This window comes from Falco naumanni, chromosome 3, assembly GCF_017639655.2.
Source record: "Falco naumanni isolate bFalNau1 chromosome 3, bFalNau1.pat, whole genome shotgun sequence".
Taxonomy (NCBI): Eukaryota; Metazoa; Chordata; class Aves; order Falconiformes; family Falconidae; genus Falco; species Falco naumanni.
The window spans coordinates 101,513,380-101,535,044 of record NC_054056.1 but is presented as its reverse complement, the minus strand read 5'-3'; the positions used below and the strand labels follow the sequence as shown (position 1 = coordinate 101,535,044).

General features: G+C 44.8%; 1 protein-coding gene across 1 annotated transcript in view; it reads left to right on the top strand.

The window, feature by feature from the left end:
* The window catches only part of EXT1 (exostosin glycosyltransferase 1), a 181,575-nt gene that overhangs the window by 136,415 nt on the left and 23,495 nt on the right, over nt 1-21,665 (top strand). The window contains exon 2 of the mRNA XM_040586450.1: nt 18,955-19,048. Within this exon, the coding sequence (XP_040442384.1) occupies nt 18,955-19,048 (94 nt within the window). The remainder of the gene's footprint in view (nt 1-18,954; nt 19,049-21,665) is intronic.

The following is a 21,665-nucleotide window of genomic DNA, read 5'->3' as shown; positions in this document are numbered from 1 at the left end:
GGCGCAAGTGGAATGTGATGAACTATAATAAAAATACTAAGTTGCTTGTGAAGCAAAGAAAACAACTGTTCGGTATTAATGTCTTCAAGAAATAATTCTGTGCCCAGTGTATACAGACAAAGTATTTTTGTTTGTGCTAACACTGTATAATAACACACTTGGAGAGTTAGTAACTGGGGTGGGGGTGGGGGGTGTTTGTTGATGTTGTTGGGTGGTTTTTACTGAGCACAACAGTGCACCTCCTGTGCTTTCGAGAAAGTCGAGCGGAGCTGTGACTGATGCTACATGATGGTGAATGATAAAATCTCTCCAGTAGCTGGCAGAATTGAAACCAGCTGTCATATTTTGTACCCACACAGCTATTGAGCTGGGGGGGCGGGGGTGGTGGTGGGAGGGAAGCAAGCAGTTCAATGCAACAATCAAGAACAAGGCATCAGCTTTTCCCTTTAGACTCGCTTTGCAGAAGTGCCGTCAATTAGAACTTGAGATTTCCCAGCCAGCAGTGCTACCTGCAGAGGGAGGCAGGAGGAGTGGGGCTGGCTGGGGACTTGGGTCTAATTCTCAATAACAAATGAGCTGTGGCATTGCTTGGGCTTAGAGAAGAGTTTTACCGGTGCTGATGGTGGATTATTGGTGTATTTAAATTCTGTTGCAAGTTAGATGGAGGTGGAAACCTCTCAGGGTATTTGTGTTTCCATAGTAGGTGTAGTAGTTTGGTGTTGCAAATGTATTAACTGCAGGTTTACACCAAACATGAAAAAACAAATTAGAAATAGGGAAATACAAACACATTTTCTCATTAGGGGATATAAGTATGTGCTGACTGTAGTACGAATATAATTTTTATTCCATTTGTGTAACCTTTGGTATTTTAATGAAGTCCTGTTCCTGTGTACAGCGTATGGTTCACTGTCAGATAATTTAACACTAAGAAAATCTGCCTTGAATAAATTAGAATATATTTGCAAATTAATTGGTTAATTAGATTTTAGACATCTCTTGAGGACAGGAGAGAAACAGATGTGTGCTAAAGCCACACAGATAGTTTGAGGATGAGTGTTTCTTGTAGGGTTTTATCACTCAGTTTTGTGAAAAACAGCCTTTCATGGGTGCCAAAGATTAAAAAACCCTCAGCTTTAAATGCAGAACATTAAACTCCAATTTCCGTGGTGCTGTTTATTTTTTTTCTGGGGCACGGGCAGAGCCATTTGGACCTGTTAGCCGAATGACTGCACTCAGAATAGGAGAGGTACCTCTTGAGCTGCTGGGGTTTTTCTAACAACTAAAAGTATCCGTGAAGCCGTCTGGAAATCCTCTGAACTAAATACAGGCAGATCAGCAGAGCGGTGCCAGCTGGCATCATGGTGAAGTCAGGCAACTCGTAAGAAGCAGCAGATCTAAGATGGAGCCCAAGATTTAGAAGAATGGTCACCGAAGAAGGAAAACTGACAGGGCAGGTTTTTTTCTCAGCTACATCGGTGTAAATCCACAGCAACTCCACTGAGATTCACACCAGAGTAACTGAGAGCAGAATCTGACCAACATCATCCACCTGACCTCAGGAGAGGGCTCGGATGGGGAATAGCTTGCTTACCTTCCTCTTACAAGCCTTTCACATCTGATTTTCAGAGAGGTGTGAATTCAATTTTACTTGGTTTGGGGACACGGTACAATCATACAGTAACCACCTATTTACTTGTAATGATTGGTAAAAGTAATTAGAGATTCTGCTACCAAAACCTGCACTTGTATAGTTGTCATTAACTTAGAATCAAAGAATGGTTTGGGTTGGAAGGCACCTTAAAGATCATCTCGTTCCAGTCCCCAGTTTAGACCCCTTCAGAAACAAGTTCCGATTAAGCGTTCCTTGGAAATTGAGGGAATTCAAATTTTAAATAGTAGAGTTGCTCCAGAAGCTGAGTGGGAAAGGATTTTCAGCTTAAAAGCAGTACAACAGCTCCCTGCAATCCAGGCTGGTCCTAAGAGCAGCAGAGGTGAGTAGGTGACATTACTTGCTTCTGTTTTTCACTTCTGCTGAAACAGTCCTGCAGGCTAAGCCCAAATCAGAAGACACTAGTCCGTCCCTCTTAGAAGACAGCTGGTGATCACATTACTTTGCTTTTGCAGTTTTATCTCTGGGATCCCATTTTGGGTGTGTTCAGAACCATTTGGCAAAAACCTCCTCATCAACAACAGTATTTGCAGTGTGTACAGTAAGGCAAACAAGAGCCCATTTGTGTGCGTCATTGATCATTTTGCAAACATTCCTCGGGCTAAGCATAAAAATCACCCGGTACTGGCTGTTCGGGGTCACAATACAGACGTCAGAGGCAGAAGCATTTTTCCTGATGGTGTAACCTCTGTTAGGCACCAAGACCCTGATGCTGCTGGGAGGAGCCTTCAAGTCATGTTCTTTCTTTGACCTTGGTGTGTTTTTCTAAGCAGCAGACAGAGCAAAGTAAAGGCTGCGTTGCTGTCAATGTATGAGAACTACAGCCAGATTTTCAAACTCCAGAGGCTGAAGTTCAGGGGATGAGGTTACAGAGGATGCCTACTGCTGCACCGTGTCCCCAGGCAGATGGCACTGAAGCAGCCCATGGGGCCACATGGGCACAGGCACCATCTGTCCTTGGCCCAGGACTGCTGTCAGCAGCCTCGTGACTTTAGGAGAAGAGCACAGCTTTTAGTGGGGCTGTTGCAGCCCAGGACGTGTGAAAACCTGGCTGTGGTGACCTCGATGCACTAATTTATGAGAGCGTCTGGGCTGTCCCCTGAGGGCAGCATGTCTTGGCAGTACGTGGGTAAGAGCCTTTTGCAGTAGAATCATGCCTGCAGGCTCTGTCCTCTCCTTTGGGGACCCAGCCACTGCTGGGTCCCAGCCAGCCTGCGGGGATGTCTCTGCTGGGTGCTTGGCCTTTCAGTCCTGGTTAACCCCAGATCCCAGCTCTCCTTTTGCAGGCAGGCGGCTCCTGCTCCCACGCAGCATTTGACTGTCTCCTGAGCCTGCTCCCTTCTGACCTGGTCTGTGCAGCAGGGGTTACTGAGTTCTCTGCTGCTTGGAAATTAAATTGGATGAGACGGGTACCAGCTTTTAGTGGAATCTGGTTTGTATTACTGGAGAAGCAGCACTGCACCACTGCACCTGGGCTGCTGTGGAGCACCATAACCTGCAGTCCAGCTAAAGCCGCCCTTCCCTCCACGTGCAGCACATGCAGATGAGTTACGTTCCTGCAAATGAGTGAGACTGTAGGTGCATTAGGACCCAAGGCCAAGAGGCTGCTAGTTCACAGCTGTGTGAATATAAACAGCTACAGGATGTACATGGACATTTCCCTGCAGCATTCGTCTAAACACACAGCGATTCAGTAACTGTGTGCTGGTATCCTTAGGCAAAACTAATTTACACATTCATCAGGAGTTTGGGGGTTGAGGAGAGACCCAAAAATCAGCAGCTATAATAAAATTCACAGAGTAACGGGTTAACATTATCTGCCATAACTTCTCTATGGGGCTTTTGTCAGATCTCTCATTCAAGCAGTGTTTGCTGAGGCTTTTGACATTTGTGGCAGCGCTGGGACAGACAGTAAGGTCGTGTGTCACTTTAAAGGCTTAATTTTTTCCAAATTCTTCACAAAACTGGAGCTGAAAGCTCTCTCGTGAATTTCTTGGGGAATATGCTGAGGCAGCAATTACGTTATCCTTCAAAACTCCATGGAAAAGGTCGCCGCAGAACCACACTGAACCTGTCAGGCTGAAAAGGGAGAAGGGGGTGAGAGACGCTGTGAGCAAGGCGCGGTCCGATGCTGCTCTTGGTGCCAGCTGAGCAGCTGAGCGGAGCTGGGAGACACCTGTGGAAACCACAGCCATCTCGAGATGCTGAGGTGTGGGCAAGGCACAAACCACATGTCTCCTCGCCTCATTGGGCTTCTGCCAAAGATGTATTTACTCAGCAGAGCGAGAAAACTCAAAGCAGAGGATGGTATAAACCAAGAAAACTGTATTTGTGAGGTGTGACTGCAGTACGCAGACCTTCCTCCCCTCTGAACGCAGACTAACCTGTGAGACGATAAAACAGGCAAGGAGCTGCCTTCAAACTTATTTATTGTTCCTTCTCCATGTCTGCAAACCTCCCATACCAGAATATTAATGTGTGATGAGAAACTGGTTTTAAACAGGACTGCTCGCTGCAAAAGATAGTAAACACCGATGTTCCCAACTAAATTACAGAGGACTTGGTACATTTCATGGAAAAACTGACTGCATTACTAGACAGAGATCATAAACCTTTGAAAGGTGGAGGGAGGAGAGAGCAAAATATTTCACGTAAGGAAAATGTGATTATGGTAATGACTTTGCTAATCCCTAGGCTTCCAGTTTTATCCATTCATGTTTCCAGTATCTGCAGATGAACTCGGGAGGGTTTCAGTAATCCATTGAAAAAGATTTAAAAATTTCCACCTAGGCATAATCATTTGTTGATTTGGGTTTTTTCCCTTCCTTCTTCCCTACTAATTTATGGATGCCTCTATTAAGTTTACTCGAATGATAATCAAAGAGTGAACCTTTTCACTTCGTGCTTTGATTGGAGTGATCATCCTTATGGAAAAGTCTTAAGAGTTTTATAGGAATGAAACCAATTGAGATCTACAGAAATACAATACTGATCTCTGTACAACGATAGGTACTTTTTAAACTTCCCCATTCATCAAATAAATGATTCTCGAGTAAGTTGAATATGTTGGTCTGAAGTAGCAAAAATCCTGAAGGTTATTTGTTATTAAGTGTAGTCTGTTATTGTTCAGTCTTACAGAATTTATTGTATCGTAAAGTGATCTAAGTAGTGCTATGGGTTGCTTATCGGAAGGTACCATCCCTTTTCGTGTCCCCCTGCATTTCAATACAAATCTAATTGGATGAAGTTTGCACGACAGCATATTGGAGATAGAGGTTTTATGCTCAGGACTATCAGAAAGCACCAGAACTAGTAGGTTTTACAGAAAACGGAAGGCCAGATGGACCAGGAGATTACTCCGTCTGATCTCCTGCACGCTGCAGCCCATTCTGTGTCACCGGCTTTACCCCTGTGCTGCAGTGAACCATGATGAGTTAAAGCGTATCCTCCAGCAAAGCGCTTGCTTCTGATTTCCAGAGATGGCTTAATGGAGGAGCCACCATCCTTCATGACAGTTTGGTTCAGTGGTTAAAATACCTTTGGTGCCGGGGCGTTAGTACAGATTTCTATTGATGTTTGTTTCACTTTTAACTTCCACCTCTTGATTCTTGTTGTGTCCTTTTTCAGCAGCTTAAAGAACTCTCAGTTCCTTTTCTTTTTGTCCCTGTGGAGCCACTTACATGCCGTAATCAAGCCACTTCTTCCTCTTCTCTCTGATAAGCTGAATACACCGAGCTCTTTAAACCTCTATCAGAAGGGTATTTACTACAGTCCCTTAAATAACTTTCCTGTCCCTTTTCTCTGTCTTGAGTTATTCAGCATCTTTCTAAAATGTGGAGGTATTAGCACTGGATATTTTCTGGTGTCTGCCACACCAGCTCTGGGTACCTAGGGGCTGTTTCCTCTTTGTGTGTACAGTGTGGTTGATGTGTCAAAGGATTCATTTGCCTTGTAACAGCCTTGAGCTGCTTGTCCACGGTGACCCTCTAATCCTTTACAGAGTTGCTCCTTTCAGAGGTAAAAAGTCTTGTTTCAGATACCAAGCATTACAGAGGATTTTGGTTTACTGCATTTTATAGTCTCTTAAACAGTATGTAAAAGATGTCTGCGCTGCATGAGGATGCTCCAGAAAACCTGCTCGAGGTCTGCACCTTTTTAGCCTCCAATGTTGGCAAAAACTGCTGACATGTCTAACACATGATTTGAGGCGCTGCTGTACGAAAATGCCTGTATCGCAGCCCATCTGGATTCTGAGGGGAGGAGCTCAGGGAGAAAAGCTGCTTGGAAGTTTGCAGAGAGAGCTCATGGTCTCATGTATGCCCCGTGGGGACACAGCACACAAAACCCAGACTCAGCTGGAAACGGTGCAGCCTGTTCTCCTGCCAGCGCAGGGTGCTGCGGTTATAGTTTATAAGAGGTAGGAAGCTGAAGTTACTCTGATGCAGAAGACTCCTTTAGGGACGTCTTTGTACCCGCTGTGTGCTTATCACTGGAAGGTTAAAAAATAACACTAAGTACTTTAAAATTAGTATCAAAATTAACACACTTGTATAAAAAAACAGTCCAGTTGTGTGTTGCAGTGTGTCATCACATGGCCTCTCTTACAGTGAACATCATTCCCCTCCATCTGTTGGCTGTTAGCTCTTGGTCAAAGAACTGTTGTTCCTCCAAGTAGTCTGATCACTGCTGGCATCCCCTCATAAGCCCTTTTGTATGGACAGTCATGTTTTCCTTAGCAATCTGCAAAGCACACCAGATCGCAGATCCCTCTCAGATCTGAACACTTGCATGACTATGCCATTCCCTTTCCATTTGTCCTTGCGCCTGAATTGCTGGAGGAGGTATAAAAAGGCAGGGCAGGGCCCGGAGCAGGTAGAGAGCAAAGGGCTTTTTTGCCAGGCAGTGCCAGGGTGGCCCCACACACTTCTCAGCGGGGCTGGAGGAGATGCCTGGCTGTATCCCACTAGGGCTGGGGCTGATAGAGCTGCTTCCAGGTAGAAGTGTAGTGTAGGTGTGTTCCAGCTACTGACAGTAGAGCAGAATTGTAAATGCCCTCGGGAATTCCTTGCCCTGCAACCCCACAGTTCATTTCAGGTGTTTCAGTGTCTGGCAGATTACAGGAGAAGGTGCCGCTATACACCTAACCTGACCTGTGCTTCTCATTAGAGTTCTGACTTACAAAACTTGCAAGCTTGAGATTTCATTGCTGAGGTATAAAATGTCTTATGGTTAAAGCTTTATGTGGAGTGGAGGCTCCTCCCTCCGAAGGAGAGAGTCCTTTCAAGCCTGCGCAACCTAATAAATAATTCTGAGACAACTGAATTTGTTGGTTTCTTTAAAGAAACATAATTATTTTAAAATGACAAACAGGTCCCTTTGTTGATAAATGTTTTATATCCTTGCTTCTATGCCTGAATAGTTTGTGTAAATAATGTATTAGCTCACAAACAGACATAGCATGTTCCAGGCAGACACTGCCCAGCAGGGCAGGAATGCTAAAAAAAGTGAAACAGATGATTCTGTGTGGTGCTGAACACCATGAGTGAGAGTGGTCATCAATAGGGACCGAGAAACACTGTCTGCATCTCTTAGGATTGGTCCCAACGTAGCTCAGGTGCCTGACACTGCAGTGATGCATTAGGGCTACAGATGCGAGCAGTCAGGCATTCACCATCAGCAGGTATGTGGTTTCCCTGGGACTCTTAGGAGCAGAACGATAAGCAGCTCTCAGAATTGCGATATGGTCTGGTTTAGATAGCGTTCGGCACTCATGTTTGCAGACTGGTTTTCAAAAGACTTGCTTTGAATGCTTGAGAAGACGTCTCCTTCAAAACGAGGTTTCAATTTGCTTTGGTTGGCTATTCCTCTAACTTTGTTCTCAAAATGGGCCTTGAATTTTCAAAAAAGTAATTTTGCAAAAATCATGTGTGACATTCTTTGTGTGTCAGGGCAGGGTCAGCCAAGAGAAGAAGGATATGCGCATGCATCAGTGGTTTCCAGATGAAAGTCCTTTTTAAATAGTGTGGAAGTGTGTATGTCTAAGTATGCATGGATGCAAACGTGCTTGTGGGGTTTTTTAGACAGCAGTTTTGCATGGCTCAAGCTGGGACCTAAAAGTCCCATGTGCCACCATGGGCAATCGTAGAACCATAGAAAGTTTTGGATTGGAAGGGGCCTTCAAATATCATCTAGTCCAACCCCACTGCTATGGGCAGGGACATCTTTCAATATATAAGGTCACTCTGAGCCCAAACCAACCTGACCTTGAATGCTTCCAATGATGGGGCATCCAGAACATCTCTGGGCAGCCTCTTCCAGTGCCTCACCACCCTCAACATAAAGTATTTCTTCCTAGTATCCAATCTAAACCTACCCTCTTGGTTTGAAACCATTACCTCTTGTCCTGTTGAAAGTGGGTAAGATAAGACACTCTCCAGCTCAGTCACCCTGTTCTGGTGTAATGTCAGCTGAAGACCGCTGGAGTTGCCTGAACAACCCTAGAAAAGGTACAAACTGGCTAAAAAAAGGAAGCTACAATTCTAAACTTGCACTTAACGGTGTGCAGCTCATGTTTTCCTCTGGGTCAAGAGGAGAAGAGAGTCCAGTTCCAAAGGGGACTTGGTGATGCAGAGATGCAGAAGAGTCATACTTTTTTTCTAGCTGCCTTTTTTGCTGAGAAAAGCAAATAATAGAAAACTTTTATTTTACTGTAGTCAGCAGAAGTGAGCAAGCACAGAGAAGGAGCAGATCTTTGAGTGACAGATCCCTTTTTATCAGGCCACTCTGAAGCAGTCTTACATGAAGTGGCCTGATTTAGCTTTCTGTTAACAAAACTGAGGACAGGAATGGGAGGTGTCACTGAAAAACAATTATCAGTGCATTTTTATATTTCTTCCTGCTGTCTCCTCTTTTCTCGCTTAGATGAAAATTAATTGAATGCTCACTGTTCACTGCAATAGGGAAAAAATCTGCGGTTTCCTGCCCTTCCACAGTTCATGCTCCTGCACTGCTTTGTTGCAGAAGTTAGTTAGTCCTCATTAGGTCCAGAATATCAGCACCCGCTGTCAGTGGAAGCCTGCCCTGGACTAACAGCGCTGGGGTTTCACCCTAAAGTTCAGTGCTACAAGATCAAAATACACTGAATTAGGGTTCTTTTTATTTTTCCCCTGCTTTGTGTCCTACTCCTGTTTTTGAGGTAGCTTTGTCTCATTTATAGAAGGGAGAAAGAAAATACTTTGAGATCCACAGATGAAAGCAAATATGAGAACTAATAAAGAATCAAAATATTGAAGTATCTAGGTATCTTGTGGTGTTACCCCTCCTGGGGACTAAGCTGCAGCTGACTTCTTATGAGTAAAAATAAATCACTTCTCTATTTCATTCAAAGTTGTTCCATAGATTTGCTGAACTAATTTTTCCTCCAAGAATGGTCACATTTTGGGTCAGCGTGCCTAGACAACATGGGGCTCTGCCAGCAGTTCCTGTGTAAAGTCCCTCTTTTTTCCTTGGAAACAAATCCAGTCATTCATAGAAATGAACTCCTGCATAATTAGAGCCAGTATTGCACATCATCTTTGCTTTCCATTTTTAGATGTTGCGTCTGGAGGACTATAACTTTTAAAGATGCCAACAAGCCACTTAGGAGCTCGATAGCCGTAATGGGAAAATCTGTGGAGCTGAATAGAAAATGATAAGCTTCATAATGACTATTCTAAATCGTTTGGTAAAGAGCTCAGCCAGACATTCAAAGCAAGAATAGAAATGATAACCCCTTCTAATTCAATCTGCAGGGGGTTGTGCTTTCTCCACTGTCCTGCTGAAGTCCCAGTCCTACAGGCAGCTTAATGGAGAGGCCAGTGTTCTTTACACCAGCGTCCTCTGGACTCTGCTGGGTCCAGTTACTGGACTGTGGCATAAACAGATGCTTTATTCATGTTTTACTATCCAGGGCTTGTAATCAACCACTTCTCTTTCTAGGTTAGTTAAAACATTCAGTAGGCCAAGATACTGAAGCATGAAACCCTAGAAAACTTTTCCTCTTCAGCATTTTTTAACCTCAGGTTTTCAATAAAGAGCTATTAGGAAAAATTTGGAGCCCTTTTTTTTTTTTTTTTTTTTTTTTGACCCTCAGGCGGGAATCACCAGATTCAGAGCCAGCAGGTGCTGACAGGTGAGAGATCTCACAATAAGTCTTTTATTTCTCTGCACTCTGAGGCTTTCAGGTATGCCCTGTAATCTCAGAATTAGAGTGTGTGGCAGATGAGCTAGAATTTGTTTCTTTGTTCAGAAAATGCAGTATGGATTTTTCTTTGTTTGGGTCTTTAATTCAAACTGATGCTTTAATAACTGAAATTCCAATAGTAGGCTTTTTTTTTTTTTTTTTTTTTTTTTAATTATTTAAAGTTAGAGAATAAATTAATAGATCTATTCTCTGAAAAAAAGGATGGCCAGCAGGTCAAGCAAGGTGATTCTGCCCCTGTACTCGGCTCTGGTGAGACCCCACCTGGAATGCTGTGTCCAGCTCTGCGGCCCCCAACATAAGAAAGACACGGACCTGTTGGAGCGGGTCCAGAGGAGGGTTGTGAAGATGATCAGAGGGCTGGAGCACCTCTCCTGTGACAGGCTGGGAGAGTTGGGGTTGTTCAGCCTCGAGAAGAGAAGTTCCGGGGAGACCTTATAGCAGCCTTTCAGTCCTTAAAGGGGGCTTATAAGAAAGATGGGGACAGACTTTTTAGTAGGGTCTGTAGCAATAGGAGTGATGGTTTTAAACTAAACAGGGGTAGATTTAGATTAGATAGAGGGAAGAAATTCTTTACTGTGAGAGTGGTGATATACTGGCACAGGTTACCCAAAGAAGCTGTGGATGCCCCGTCCCTGCAGGTATTCAAGGCCAGGCTGGATGGGGCTTTGAGCAACCTGGTTTGATGGAATGTGTCCCTGCCCATGGCAGGGGGGTTGGAACTAGATGATCTTTAAGGACCCTTCTAACCCAAACCATTCTATGATTCTATGGTTCTATGAATAAGGAAACGGGCTTTGCAGTGGGAAATTGCCCCAAAGATGTTCACAGCTGGACCATCACAGCATGTGAGGCTGGTTAATGGGACCAGATTGGGCTATTTAGGACAAGCGTTTGACACTGCCTCACTGCTAGGAAAAGGCTAAAATCCAAACAAAGTTACTCTGTGAAGGACGCAATATAATATCCCCAATTTTAAAAACTAGACACACAGAGTCATAGAATGATTTGGATTGGGAGAGACCCTTAAAGATCGTCTGGTTCCAACCCCCCTGCCACGGGCAGGGTCATCTTCCAATAGACCAGGTTGCTCAAAGCCCCATCCAGCCTGGCCTTGGACACTTCCAGTGATGGGACATCCACAGCTTCTCTAGGCAACCTGTGCCAGTGCCTCACCATTCTCATTGTAAAAAAATTCTTCCTTATGTCTAATCTAAATCTACCCTTTTTTAGTTTTAAAACCATTACTCTTGTCCTGTCATTACAGGCCTTGATAAAAAGTCTCTTTCCATCTTTCTTATAAGCCCGCTTTATATATTGGAAGGCTGCTCTAAGGTCTGCCTGGAGCCTTGTATCCAACTCTCTCAGCCTTTCTTCATCAGAGAGGTACTCCAGCCTTCTGAGTGTTCTCATAGCCCTCCTCTGGACTCACTCCAACAGGTCCCTGTCTTTCTTGTGTTGGGGGCTATAGAGCTGGATGCAGCACTGCAGGTGGCGTCTCACAAGAGCGGAGCTGAAAGGGAGCATCACCTCCCTCAACCTGCTGGCCAGGCTTCTTTTGATGCAGCCCAGGATATTAGTTCTCTGTTGAAATGCCAAAGCACACTGTCAAGAGTTAGATGCTACTTTCAACTTACTCATATTTTTCTGTACAGAGTACTGGGGAACAAGGATGAGTAGATGAAGCCCAAGTTCAGGCTGCGTGGTGGTTTCCCCGTCAGTGAAATGGAGATGCTGCTTTGTTCTCCTGCTGGCAGGCTGGGGTTCTTTATATTAAAATATTCAAAAAGGAGTCTGTGATCTCCAGATAATGGCAAGGTAGAGGTACCATAATGATGCAAAGCGTTGGCATAATTTATTGTTAGAAGAATCCTGTCAGAAAGAGCCTGCTTGCACCACTGGATCATCTTAACAGGTTGGTCTTGTCTTTACCTTGTAAGGGTTCAGCAGCTTGACAAGCAGTAATTGCTAGATGGGCACGTTTCAGGCAAAGAGGATTCATACACATCCATGTCACTTGAGAGGGGCTGACAGGGGAGGTGGGTCCATAGTCTTACGCTGTGGCTCTGTGTGTGTTCCTGTGCATGCATCCACGCATGTAAGCATCAGCATCTTCACTGCTTTTCCACCGACCTAGGGGGTGTTGAATTCACAATATGTGGTGCTGCATTTACATTCCTTGGAAGATACAAGCAAGCAGAACATTTGCTTCCTCATGGACTTTTCTTATTCAGGCATGTTTTGAGTTTTCTTGCTGCCAGCACAGCAAGGTGCTGTTGTGAAACAGGCACTCTTAGAGGACTTCAAAGCCTAGGAGATGGCATTTGGTTTTAGAAGAAAAGCTACACCATGCTATTAGCAGGTTGCTGGTAACTGGGGCATAACACTGCCTAGAGAGGCACCTCAGCAAGGCTTAGCTCTGACACACTGCTTAGGAACCCTCTGTGGCGCATTTGTTAAATAAGCGGTTATCTTTAAATATCAAATTGGGTTGGTGGGACCACATTTGCTACTGTATAAGACTACTTATTATAGGTGGTGTAACCGCCATGCTGGGAGCCAGCTGGATAGTATTTGGCAGTCCAAATATTCTGTGTGCTTTATATGCACCATATAGGTTTACAGGGCATTCTGTGTAAATAGTTAGACAAAAGTCATTAGAGCATTTTTATTTGCTAGAATGTATATTGACTTTAATGACTTGCGTATCGAAATGTTTCTGTGCGTAATACCAAAGCGAACTGAATCCAACTGTGATGTCACTGAAGATTTTAAATATTATTTAAATCTCAATGCTTACTGTCCATCTTAACTGTGACAAAGTTTCTTTAGCAGTACATTAAAGTGAAAACTCTGCTTCCCAGGTTTTCTTTATTATTCCAACCTTCTGAACTAGAAGAAGATGCTGGCATGGAAAGGAGGAAACAGTTGTACCTTGACATTATTTGCTGAATGTTTGCTGAGTTTAATTTCCATTGCCATGTCTAGAACTGCAGTATTTTCATTAATTTAGGAGTATTTTCAGATTGTGCTCATGCTCATACCTGTACTTCGCTGTTACCTTGTGCTGAAATCACTTTTCACGCATGCTGCTGCTGTACTTGCACCATAGCATCTCTTGGAGTCCTGCAGCCAGGGCACATGTCTGTGGCGGCTGTAGTAATGAACCAGGCTGAAAGAAATACTCCAATGGCTGCCTTTCAGCACTTGGCAAGAAAATCCTTTTTATGTTAGTTTCAAGGTCGTCAGATATCATTATAGCCAAGTATTAAAAATTTCAAAGAAAGGAGGCAGTGTGTTTGATTTATAGAACAATTATCTAGCTTTAGCTCTAACTTGGCTTTGGCAGTGGTTTTGCAAGCACTCGAAAATTAAATCCATTTTTTATGGCACTACAAGGTATTATCTCACAGCAAATGATAATTAAACACCTGTGAAATCAATTAGCCCTTTAAGCAGGGAAAAAAAAAAAAGTTTTCCAATTATGTTTTTGCACCTCCAAACTTTCTAATTCCAGAACCAGTGCTTGCAGAGAGGGAGATGAACTGCCAGCCAGTAGCCTGTTAACCGGCATTAAGATCACCCCAAAGCATTGTGCAGCCGTAAATCCAAAAGCAAGCAGTTTGCAGCGACGGCACCCTTCCAAGTATGATGCGTTAGTCTTTCGAGCTCAGTCTTGGGCAGCTATCTATTTGATGCACAGCTGAGCCGTCCGCTTTTCTACAAAGACAGTTACTCACTTGGTGCTTTCAATGCCAAGTTTTACTTGACAGTTTATTTAAAAGCCAGCATACCTTAATGGAAGCCAAGCAACAAGATGCTCTGTGTGACAGAGTGGGTTTCTTTTCAGGCTCTCCAGCCACTAGTTCAGAGCCATCTGCATTAAGCATTCACGCACAGAAAACTGGCCGGTTAGTAGCTGAAACTGAATATACTGGAAAACTGGGAAACACTCCACTGCTTAGCCTTGTGTTACACATGTCTTATATCTGTCTTTGTTGTAGCACTTGAACTGATGCAGAGATTTCTGGTAGATGTAGTGTGTAGATTCAGGGAGGGAGCCCTGGACATAGTTGATTAAGTGCCATCGCAATTTTTGGCTTGGGAAAGGAAAAAAACAGCTCTAGTCCCATCTGATATCTATGGCATTACGTGCTGATACTTCCTGCCAAAGATGAGCTCCAGCATCTTCCAGAAGATGGATTATATGTGACGCTATTAAAATATGTACTCCTGGGTTAAACCCATTGTATTTGGTTTGGTTTCTGCTCCTGTATCTCCATCTGAATTTTGATAGCCATAACATACAGCTGCTTTTCGGTGAGTGCTGTTATCACCAGAGAGGAAGGAGGCAGATGAGGACGCCGGGGTTAGCATTCCCAAGGTCTGTCTAGCTGCGGTAGAAGCCACCAGTCATCTGTATCTCAGGTTTTCTGTCTATGAAATGGGAATGGTGATGGTGTCCCATATCAGTGTTGAAAGGATTAGATAAGAAAATATGTACACTGCTTTATGATGTCCTGCGTGACAGGTGACATATAGCTGGATAAAGTATGATATCATCACATCTAGGTAGCTGGACATATCTGCTGATCTAAACAGCAACGTCTTTTTAGACCTCTCTTCAATCAATAGTGATGACAATGTGGCTTGGGCAAAAAATAGTTTATGTTAAAATTGGTAGTGAAAATGTTTCCCAGGCTAGTTTATAATCTCTTAAGTGTAGTGACATGGGGAAATGCTTAAGCTGCAAGAAGGAATGTATGGCATGGCTGATTAGTTACTGCAGAGCCTCTGCAGCCTGCCTGGGCTCCTTGGGATAATGGTGAACCAGGAATCCCAAGCAGCCCTCTAATCCGTTTGCTGATTGACAAGGTCGGCACATCAGAAGGAAAAAAAAGGTGGGGGGAGGGTGGTGGAGAAAGACAGAAGCAATGTGTTGGATCAAGAAGTTAAGATGGTAAGAGCATTTGGCTGAGCAGCGTTTCTCCTTCATATAATTGCCCGCATGGCGTTGCAGTGTTTACACCTGCGTGATAGATGGGGCCGAACATGTTTTCTCAGCTATGGGTGGTAGCAGGGAGGGGATATTTCAATTAAAGTGTGAATAAATTAGAATTGATTACAAATAGAGCTATTTGTTTATGCTGCCTAAAAAGGTATTAGCTGTGAACAAGGTGCACTTAATCATTACAGAAGGAAGCATGAAAGTTAATAAAACACACTGCTGATCCTTACAGAGGGATGCCAGCTTTGGGTTAAATCTGTAGCTATTTTAGTTCTAAAGCCCCAACTGTCATTTTAAAAGCATATGCATTTTGGATTTTAGCGTCTTTGAATGATGCAGCTGAGGCCCAGGCCAAGCCGACCCTAAAATTGGCAGTAAAATGTTACTTCCATGCAAGCGTGCAGAATGAAGGAGTATGGGAATATGAGCAATAAGCACGTGCCCCCTCTCCCAGCAGTCTTCTAACACAGAAACCAGGATTATTCTGGAAATAAATACCCTCCAAGCAAAGCAGAGGACGCCTCTTAAAGCTTTCTTACAGTAAATACTCGGAAAGATTAACTGCCAGCAGTAAAGGAAAGCACCAGAAGGAGTGCGACACCGAAGCAGCACAAGTAAGGAAGAAGTGCCTGGCCAGCCGCCTGCGTGGTGCCCCACGACGCTGGTCCGAGCTCCAATTCCTCAGCTGCAAGTGAAGCCTGAAAAACCTCTGCAGCCGGGTAAAACCAGTGCATCCGGATAGGCAGGTAATGCAGAGCTGTCCCCACAAGCCGGCAGTTCCAGGTTTGCAGAAACCACAGCGATGGAAGACCGTAACAAATCTCCCTGCCATCTTCAGCCATTACCGCCTAATGGCAATAAGTAGTTCTGAAAACAGATATAACCCCCATTGCCAGGGGAGAAGAAGAGGAGGCTCTGGAAGAACCTCTTCTAAACACTTGACTTGCTTCTCTGTAGCTTAAGGCCCCTCTGCCAGTTGTGAGCGGGATTATAATACTTCATTGCCTCCCTGAGGTCTTGTTGAGATTAGTCAGTGAAGGTGGTGGGGAAATCAAGCCCGTCGTTGATGCTATACTGGTATTTGCAGTAGGTGCCAGATCAGTACTTAGTGTACAAGTGTCCTGCTCTGGCTGAGAGAGTGTTCCTGGATGTCTGTGCCAGCTTCGGTTTCTCTCCTGAAAAAGTGAAGGAGAAATTTCAAGTACAGCAAAGATTTAACTCAGATACCTACCTTTAATCATAGACGTTATCTCACTGACTTCACTGGAAGTATTTCAAGTCAGAGTTAAGGGAAATGCAGAGATGCTTTCAGGTGAGATGTGTGTATGCTTTCTATGTGGAAAAAAATGCCAATGATACAGAAGTTATCTTCTTGCCCTGACAAAACACTGGCAAAGCTCAAACCTCCTGCTGCATGTGTGATTCCTACATGGCTGAATGGGAAGGAATCTGAAACTGGGGCTTGCTCTGACACCTTCTGTCCCCCACCATGGCCTGTGGACTGGAGCTTCATTCACCAGGTGATGTTTTGTGGCCAAGATCTCCTCCAAATGCTGCCTGGCAGTCTGAAAAAAAAAGTGAAATGGCCTCTGCTGCAGGCTGACTGAAGTACATGTAAACAATTTCCTCCATAAGTGATGCTTCAAATTACAAAGCTGTGCTTGCAGTTTGACAGAGATGTTTATGTATTTGTGGCTGGCTACATGTGTTGTGTGAAAAGCGTTTCCAAATTTGTATTTAAACATACTGGGCTATCTTCTGTCTTTCAGCTAAGGCAGGGTGCCTCTGTTGCTTTGCATGCTACCCACGAACCAGTAGGAGTAAAATTAGCACCTTGTATTTAAGGATTTCAAATAAATGCTGGATCCTAGAGTGGTCGCTGAGGGGGATTAAACTGGAAATCAGCCCCTTAGCACTGAGCTCAAAGATCTTGTTGAGTCACCTGAAAACACTTGGGTTGAAATCGTAAAGACATTTGTTCATGAGAAGAATCTCTGCTGCATGTCATTCTCTGCAGCAGCTCTCAATGGATATTACTTTACTCTGGATCTGCTCCTGTTGTATTTGCACGTTCTCCCTGAAGTGAGTGGAAATTTTGTGGCCATACATCAAGGTTAGGGTGAGGTTTCTGTGTCTGTATTATGTAGATAAATTGCTTGATGACCATGAACCATGCTATTCCAGAGCTCAGCAATAAATCACACGTTAGGCTTTAAAACACACAAATGGGAGGAAGACGCTAAGTGGTTTCCAGGTGGGAAATGGTCAACAAAATCCGTTTTTTTTATTCCTTTGTACATCTATCCTAATATCAACAAATCAGTTACGAAAGAAAAGGTGCCCAGTGTAAGATATCACTGGCATATGGAGAAGTCACTTGTGCTGGCCTTGTTCTCTGATTGTCTTTGTGTTCTGGTTCTGCCACCAGTGTTTTGCAGATATTGTTACATTCTGGGGTATTAACAGGATTTTACATTTTTAGCTAGCTAATGATGGGGGACTTCTGACTGGCGTATTCTAGCCCTACGGGGTATTCTATTTTTGGTATTTATTAACATTTTCTGTCATATACAGCAGAAGTGGTGAGCCTCAGACCTCTCAATATGTAAAAAACGGAATGCTTAAAAATGGCAGATTTTTTTTATTATTATTTTTTTGTATTCCAGTTTCCTGACGTTTTCCCCTGTGTGTTGTGTCACTGCTGGCTGGTGAGCTGGGACATGGCTGCCAATCAATATCCCACATGGAGAAAAAGAAATGGCTGCCACTTAAATGGAATATGTATATATGTATTTCAACCAAAGTTGAGATACGTTTTTTTTAAAAAAAAAAGTACTTTGAAGTCTGTTTTGTAGTTTTAATTAATGCAACGAGGCTTTTTATTTTACTCTCTGTGGAGATAATCTTAATCCATTCACAGTGACCTTTTCTTGTGCAAATTAGCTGTACACGCTTGTTTAAGCAAATGGGCCTTTGCAAGATGTCTCTTCCTAAAGACAGAGCTTATAATTGAAAATTGGCTTACTCCCATCTGTCTGGCCTGTTTGAGAATACAAACGTAGATCCGGACTTTTTTGTATATAAAATACAATCATATATGTATGTATATACATACATGTAAACACACATACAAAAAAATTGCTCTGCCTGCAGGTTACAGTTAAATTTGATTATTATTTCTAGAAAACGTAAATGCGACAAGTTACTGTGAAAATAACATTTGTCTGCAGAGTCCAGGACACTCTGGAGAACAGAGGGTGTTTAATCTGGATCCTTTTGTCTCAGTCAAGGTTGATGCCATTCACAGTTCATGGGTTTGCCAGAAGTACAATTAGCTAATAAGAGGCTGGAAACTGTGAGGATTTTTGCATGTGTGTTTTTGAGGTGATTGATGGAATCAGAATAAAGCTCAGGAGTGTCTGTAGGTGCTTAAAATTTTAATTCGGAGTAGCAGGGGCCATTGCAGCTATGTAGTTAATTGCCAAAATTTGGCAGTTATCCCTCTCGCCACACTTGACAATAACCACCAAGTGAGTCATTGTAACCCCTCTGTCCCTTTTTGAGTGCCTGCTTGATAAGGGAAGGTTTCTTTGGCATAGCTTGAATGCTTTTTTTCTTTGTACAAACCTCTTGCACAGAAATGAACACAGTTGTGCCTGACTTTGACTAAATCTGAATGGAAATTAGGGTCACAGAAGTACCACTTCTAACAACCACAGTTGTTAGAACTCATGCATACCTGTTTATTTAGAAATGGCTGATTATTGCAAAGGCAAAATTATTTCCTTCTCAGTTTCATTACCACCCTCCCCAGCTCTCTCCCATGGTGGTTGCTCCTAAGGATGAACAAAAAGGAGCCAGGGAGATGGCTAGCACACGTGTGCACGGAGGGAGCTAGTTAACCTGGTGGTGAGCAGTCTTGGTTGGGGGTGATTTTATCCAGATGTGTCTCAGCAGCTGTTTGCATTTTCACGCCCAGTTACTCTAGGACTCACCGCTAATTGAATTTTCTCTTTTCTCCCCTGTTCTTGTTAGGTATGATTACCGTGAAATGCTGCACAATGCCACTTTCTGTCTGGTTCCCCGTGGCCGCAGGCTTGGCTCTTTCAGGTTTCTGGAAGCCTTGCAGGTAAGAGCTGCAGTTTAAAGCATTGGCTATGCTGGCTGCAATTCAGCATGCAATAGCAAGGAGGTGGGGAGGAGGGAAATGCGTTTCATTTCCCTAGTGGACAGTAATCCACTTTGCGAAAGCCTCTATTCATACTTCTGGAGCAATTGGCAGCTTCTTCCCAGGAGGGGTTGAGCACTGAGCTCATTGGAAGGTTGAATTGCATTACCTCCAGGAAGAGGGTCTCCCTGGGTGAGGTGGGGCTTGGACCGGTTTAGAGCAGTATTTTATCAAGCTGCAAGACTTTCCATGAGACACTGGCCTCTACTACAAGTAAGTCCCGGGGCAGTAAAAATAGTTTTTTATTTTCACTTAGCCAAAACAGACCTGCTTATGCCTTGCCTGTCTTGAGGTGGTGCTTGCTGAACACGCAGAAGGTGGCCTGGAGGCTGTAAAGCCCCAGATGGAAGCTTCACATGAAGGTGGATATAGGCTGATCTCAGGGAGCTCACAGTGTGTTTGGGACAGCACCTGAATCCCCTTAACCTTTGGTTAATGATCTCCCTTTTTTCATAGAATCATAGAAACATTTAGGTTGGAAAAGACCTTTAAGATCATCAAGTCCAACCATTAACCCAGGACTGCCAAGTCCACCAATAAACCACATCCCTGAGCAGCATATCTAGACGTGTTTTAAACACTTCCAGGAATGGTGGTTCCACCACTTCCCCAGGCAGCCTGTTTCAATGCTTGACCACCCCATCAGTGAAGAAATTTTTCCGTATATCCAATCTAAACCACCCCTGGCATAACTTGAGGCTAATTCCTCTTGTCTTGTTGCTTGTTATTTGGGAGAAGAGACTGACCCCCCCCCTGCCTACAGCCCCCTGTCAGGGAGTTGCAGAGAGCGACAAGGTCCCCCCTCAGCCTCCTTTTCTCCAGGCTGAACACCCCCAGCTCCCTCAGCCGCTCCCCATCAGACTTGTGCTCCAGCCCCTTCCCCAGCCCCGTTGCCCGTCTCTGGACACGCTCCAGCCCCTCCGTGTCCCCCCTGCAGTGAGGGGCCCGACACTGAACACAGGGTTCCAGGTGCCGCCTCACCAGTGCCCAGTGCAGGGGGACGGTCACTGCCCTGGTCCTGCTGGCCACACGATTGTTGATACAAGCCAGGATGCTGTTGGCCTTCTGGGCCACCTGGGCACACTGCTGGCTCATGCCCAGCCGGCTGTCAACCAACACCCCCAGACCCTTTCCCCCCAGGCACTTTCCAGCCGCTCTGCCCGAGCCTGTAGCGCTGTGTGGGGCTGGTGTGACCCAGGTGCAGGACCCGGCACTGAGCCTTGTTGAACCTCACACAATTGGCCTCGGCCCATCGGTCCCAACCTGCCCAGATCCCTCTGCAGAGCCTCCTACCCTCAAGCAGATCAACATTTCTGCCCAGCTTGGTGTCATCTGCAAACTTACTAAAGGTGCATTAGATCCCCTCATCCAGATCATCAATAAAGGTATGAAACAGGACTGGCCCCGGTACCACACTCTGGGGAACACCACTTGTGACGAGCCACCAGCTGGATCTAACTCCAGTCGCCACAACTCTTTGGGCTTGATCATCCAGCCAGTTTTTTACCCAGTGAAGAGTAGACCTGCCCAAGCCACGAGCAACCAGTTTCTCCAGGAGAATGCTGTGGGAAATGGTGTCAAATGCTATACTAAAGTCTAGGCAGACAACAGCCTTTCCCTCATCCACTAAGCAGATCGCCTTGTCATAGGAGATCAGGTTCATCAAGCAGGACCTCTGTTTCATAAACCCACGCTGGCTGGGCCTGATCCCCTGGTTGTCCTGCACATGCCATGTGATGGCACTCAGGATGACCTGCTCCATAACCTTCCCCAGCACGGAGGTCAGGCTGACAGGCCCGTAGTTCCCCAGATCCTCCTTCCTGCCCTTCTTGTAGATGGGCATCGCGTCGGCTAACCTCTTGTCTCTGGGACCTCCCTGGTTGGCCAGGGCTGTTGGCCAGCAGCAGAGGGCAACGCAGAGGGGCTCCTGAGTCACTGTGGCAGCGGGGTTTGGCAGCGCAGTGATGGAGCCTGACACTGACCTGCTCTGGCTGCAGCCAACATGACTTTGTTTTTTGGCAAGCATCAGCTCAGCCCTGGGGTCCTGGATGTTCAGTCAGGCATACAGAGCATCCTGAGAGAGGCTGCAGCTCCTCTCTAGGACTGGCATCTGGATTTCCGTGGGGGCTGGAGTGAAGGGGGCTGGAGTGAAGGGGAGGCTGAGGTGCTTCTTAGTGTCAGTAAGATGGCAAATGAGAACACCTCACTGGGTCCTGCCTCCTGCTGTCCTTTTGCCATTTGGGAAGCATTCCAGCACTGGCAGTAAAGCTGTTAATGAATACCATCGCATCACTTTTCTTCATCAACCGTAAAATGTCCCAGCCGCTATTAAAGAGTATTGTTTTGCGCAGAACAGGATTCAGGTACATAAGTGCAGGTGTATAATAAATGTCATTTTAGAAGCCCAGGGGTGCCTTTCTGGCTTCCTGCTGCTTTTCCAGAAGGCCTCCAGTAGATCCTGTGTCATGTCCACCAGCCTTTGATGGGTTTCTTGGATAGCCTGGAGAATCCCAAATGT